Consider the following 5000-nt stretch of genomic DNA (forward strand, 5'->3'; position numbering starts at 1 on the left):
ATCAGGGGAGAACTTAACCGTTTTACTGAGTACAGTAGCTACGGTTACGTCACTGTGCGTCGCCCCCGTCGGTGACTCATTCATAGCCTTAAACGGAGACCTCTCTCTAACGTTATATTAAAGATTGAACTGAACCTGGCAATGTTTTACAGCCAACGAGACACTGCAGACGTTAGTATACCTTACATCGTCATAAGGTTGTGATGTCTCCCCCTGAATGCTCTGCAGTTGATGGGCTGGTCATGACATCGCAGGTTATTTCAAGGCGCTCTGCCAAGATGCCCAATAATTATGTCATATGATTTGAGAGAATGCTCATACATGAGCCAAACAGAACATGTTGCAACTGCGCCGTGAAAGCCCCAAACGACGTATTGTTTTCGTGACCAGTCATGCGCGTTTGGCAGACGCGCACACGCATACACATGACTTACCGACGGTGATGAGAAGACTTGACTAAGGCAATTAGGCAATTAAGGTGTGATTTCGCTTGCTCGGGTCAGTCAATAGTCTTTTCCGTCTTCACCTAAATCTCCGGGTCCCAAATCCAACGGTGCAGTGTCAAAAGCTAAGCCGGATACCAAAAGAATAGACAAACGGTTGTCTAAATGGACTGAAAAGCCTTTCTACTGTATAGGCTAGGTACTTCGGTAATGTCATATGCTGCCCCTAAAATGTGATGAGCAGGGAAGCATACATGCAGCTGATTCCACTCAAACGAGAGAGAGATAGACACTGACCTAAACACTTCCTGATGGGCGATGGGAGCGGCACAAGTAGTAGCGCTTAAAGGGGCGGTGTCTGGTAATCAGGCGATGTTTGTTTTACATTTGACAGATATTCATGCGCGTCATATCACTAAAAGCAACCTCTATATACGTGCATGATTACAGTGTTTTCACTGACGAAGGTCAGCGTCTGTGAAGAGAATCTACTTTTGTGCGTGGCTCGCTGCGAGTAAAGTGTTGTTCTGAGCGCTCCCTGCGCCCGTTGGTAGCTTCCAGGATGTGCTCTGTTTACAAACCTCACACCACACTGTCATATGCTTCGGCAGCGCTCTGTGACAGCTCGCTCGGCTGTGTAAGCAAACACTTTGTTCGCTTTCTTCTGACAACTGAGATGGGTGTTACATGGGCCTATCGCCACAACCCTCATGAACCTTAAGGGAGAGTTTCAAATGAAAATGACCGCACTGAGTTCGTTTTTAGTCCAAGCATCTCCATGATTGTTGATATGGCTGTAACTTGGTCACCCACAGTGCCATGTTTTATTGATAGATCTGGGCACAGTCTCTTTCACTAGAACACACTAGAACACACACACACACACACACACACACACACACACACACACACACACACACAGAGAGCTTGTGGTTGTCTATGTCCTAAGTAGTCCCTGGTGGCCCCTGCACCTCTGCAGACACACAGACACATACGCACATCATCTATTCTCTAAGTGTTACTAACACTTAGAGAATAGATGATGTGCGTATGTGTCTGTGTGTCTGCAGAGGTGCACTGTGTTAGGTTGGTAATCATGCAAAAGACAGTGCCTGAGTTTATTAATGTACACACACACACTAGAGCACACACACACATACTAGAGCACATGCACACACACACACACACTAGAGCACACGCACACACAAAAATACACACACACATAAGCGCATCACCTGCTCCATAAGTGTGTCCGGTTAGTAATCAAGCAAAAGACAGTGCCTGAGTTTATTAATGCACCTAAAGTAATATGATGCAAAAGACATTGCCTGAGTTAATAAATGCACCTAAAGTAATATGATGCAAAAGACAGTGCCTGAGTTAATAAATGCACCTAAAGTAATATGATTGTTCTGTGCCCTGTAGGGTTAGCCATTCACTTAAAGAGACCACTAGATAATATTGACAATAATATTGTCCTGGTTATTTTATGACTGCATTTTCTCCCAAACAGCGCCAAGTACACACTAGGGGAGGATTAAGACAAACATAAGATCATGGATTATTTATAATAATGCATAGGGCCTCCATAACGTCATTAGTGATGGATGGGCTATAGACTGGTCATTCCTGTGTGGTTATATGATAGACTGGTCATCCATGTGTGGTTATATGATTGTCTTTCATGTGTGGTTATATGATAGACTGGTTATATGATAGACTGGTCATTCATGTGTGGTTATACAGTAATAGACTGTTCATTCTTGTGTGGTTATATGATAGACTGTTCATTCCTGCGTGGTTATATGATAGCCTTGCCAACCCTGTGTGGTTATATGATAGCCTTGCCAACCCTGTGTGGTTATATGATAGCCTTGCCAACCCTGTGTGGTTATATGATAGCCTTGCCAACCCTGTGTGGTTATACAGTAATAGACTGGTCAACCCTGTGTGGTTATACAGTAATAGACAGGTCAACCCTGTGTGGTTATACAGTAATAGCCTTGCCAACCCTGAGTGGTTATACAGTAATAGACTGGTCAACCCTGTGTGGTTATACAGTAATAGACTGGTCAACCCTGTGTGGTTATACAGTAATAGACTGGTCAACCCTGTGTGGTTATATTTGAGAAAACAATGACCTTTATATCAGCGGACCCTGTGTGTGAGGGATCCGGTCCTGATGTGACCCAGTCTGACCTAGGCAGCTTCTGTGAGCACAAGAGCTCTAGGGATCCGTAACTGGCTGTGTGTGTGTGTTTGGGTGCATGTGTGTGTGCATGGGTGCATGTGTGTGTATGTATGGGTGCATGTGTGTGTTTGTGTATGGGTGCATGTGTGTGTGTGTGTGTTTGTGTATGGGTGCATGTGTGTGTGTGTGTGTGTTTGTGTATGGGTGCATGTGTGTGTGTGTGTTTGTGTATGGGTGCATGTGTGTGTGTGTGTGTGTGTGTGTGTATGGGTGCATGTGTGTGTGTGTGTTCGTGTATGGGTGCATGTGTGTGTGTGTGTGTGTTTGTGTATGGGTGCATGTGTGTGTTATAACAGCTACATGCTGGACTGAAACATCAAAACAGCTGGATTTAGGCATAATCTGACAACCCCTCCCCCCCCAAAAAAAGATCCCAGAAGACGATGTGAGGCCAGCTGCCTTCACACCAGCACCTCTTTATTGGCTCTCTGTCTGTCTCTCCAGGGCCGAAGCCCAACAGCACCTTTATATTGTCTCTCTCTCTCTGTCTGTCTGTCCAGGGCCGGAGCCCAACAGCACCTCTATATTGTCTCTCTCTCTCTGTCTGTCTGTCCGTCTGTCCAGGGCTGATGAAGCCCAACGCAGTCTGAGTCACTGGCTGCTGTGCTTCTGTTCACATCAATCATCATCATGGTGGAATTATGACGTAGGTCAAGTGGTTCTTCAGTGGGTGGAACCGCCGTACCCAAGCAACCTTTATGATGTCATGAGGATTCCAGAAGGTTGGATGGTGGGCACATGTGCTGCTTGATTGGCTGGACTCATCTTTTCAGAGAAGAGCATGAGAGGTTTGATTGGTCGTCATGTGCTACCTGCTACGATTTCACCCCAATGATCCAAACAGGGTTGCTTACTAGCAAACATGGGCACATGAATACAAAAACAAAAACAAAAAATTTGAAAAAGAAAAAAAACAAACTTCCAAAACACACAAAGACATTGTACACATACACACACATACACTTTGCAATCATAGACAAGAGGTTTCTGTGTGGGAGTTTCTGAGTAGTGTATGTGTGTGTGCTTGCATGCACGTGTTTGAGTGACTGTGTGTGTGTGTCTGTTGTGTGTTTACCTTTGCTTACTGCATCTGTGAGTGTAGGTGTGTGTATGTGCTAGAATAAACACAACATATTTTTTTGTTTTTTTTACAATTCAACAGGTATTCAAAATACTAAAATACATATTATTGCATCAAAATAAACAATCAATAAATAAATACTTTTTAGAAACTGGCAGAGAAGGGTAATAAATACAACATGAAAAATAAATAAATCCATTGCATATCTTTGACTCAGCGTCACAGACTAATGTTCTAGCAGGGGAGCACGGATTGGTTCAGCCTCAGGGTTCCTGTTCAGCAGAAAACTCCAACTCCCATCAAACCATTGGGCAGGGAAGCACAGAAGGGGAGTTACAATGTTAACAGGGATTATGGGAGATGTTGTCCTCCTAAAAGAGAGAGAGATAGACGTATAGAGATGGGGAAGACAACAAAGAAAAAACAAATGAGTGATGATTCATGAGACAGCTGGGCTGTGTGTGTGTGTGTGTGTGGGGGGGTGTGTGTATGTGTATGTGTGTGTGTGAGAGAGAGAGGGACACATGAAGAAAGAGAGAGTACATGTCTGTGTGGGTGTGAGAGTGTGTGTGCGTGAATGTTTGTGAGGGAAAGAGAGAGTACATGAGTGTGTGTGTGTGTGTGTGTGTGTGTGTGTGTGTGTGTGTACTCACTCTGCTGCTCCGTATCGGTGGTCAGTTTGACATAGTTGGCAGGAAACAAACCAAATGAGCCGTTGAGCTCCCCTTTCCACCAATCTGGATCCTCCCTGCTCAGCACGTTGATCACCTGACCCTTCCCAAACGGCAGCTCATCATCATTCTGCGCCGTGTAGTCGAACAGCGCCACCACCTGGCACACCGACACTGGGACAGAGAGGGGACAGTGAGAACACACACACACACACACACACAGACACACACACACAGACACGCACACACGTACACACACGTACACACACGCACACACGTAACCAAACACACATACACACACCAGTATTGCCAACATTGTGGTGTGCCAATCTGTACTCAATGGTTCCAAAATTAGTATTTTCCCCAGTAAATTAGTATTTTTCCTTAAGTGAAATCTGTACTGCGTTAATGGGTGCAACGGGCAAAATGTTGATATGTACTTGTAAAAGAAACAATATTTTGGCATTCAGCCTACAAACGTAGACTAATAGACTTTAAGCTCACTTTGAGAGGGTCTCTCTTTTCTTAATCACGTGAATTTGGCTGTGTCATAG

At 44.6% G+C, this 5000-nt stretch overlaps 1 protein-coding gene across 1 annotated transcript in view; it reads right to left on the reverse strand.

Annotated features, from left to right (window-relative positions):
• The window catches only part of LOC308365971 (intersectin-1-like), a gene marked incomplete at both ends in the record, with an annotated part of 30849 nt that overhangs the window by 3709 nt on the left and 22140 nt on the right, over positions 1 to 5000 (reverse strand). The window contains 1 exon segment of the mRNA XM_080839606.1: positions 4429 to 4620. Coding sequence (XP_080695732.1) covers positions 4429 to 4620 — 192 coding nt within the window.

This window comes from Sprattus sprattus (assembly GCF_963457725.1).
Source record: "Sprattus sprattus genome assembly, chromosome: 5".
Classification (NCBI taxonomy): domain Eukaryota; kingdom Metazoa; phylum Chordata; class Actinopteri; order Clupeiformes; family Clupeidae; genus Sprattus; species Sprattus sprattus.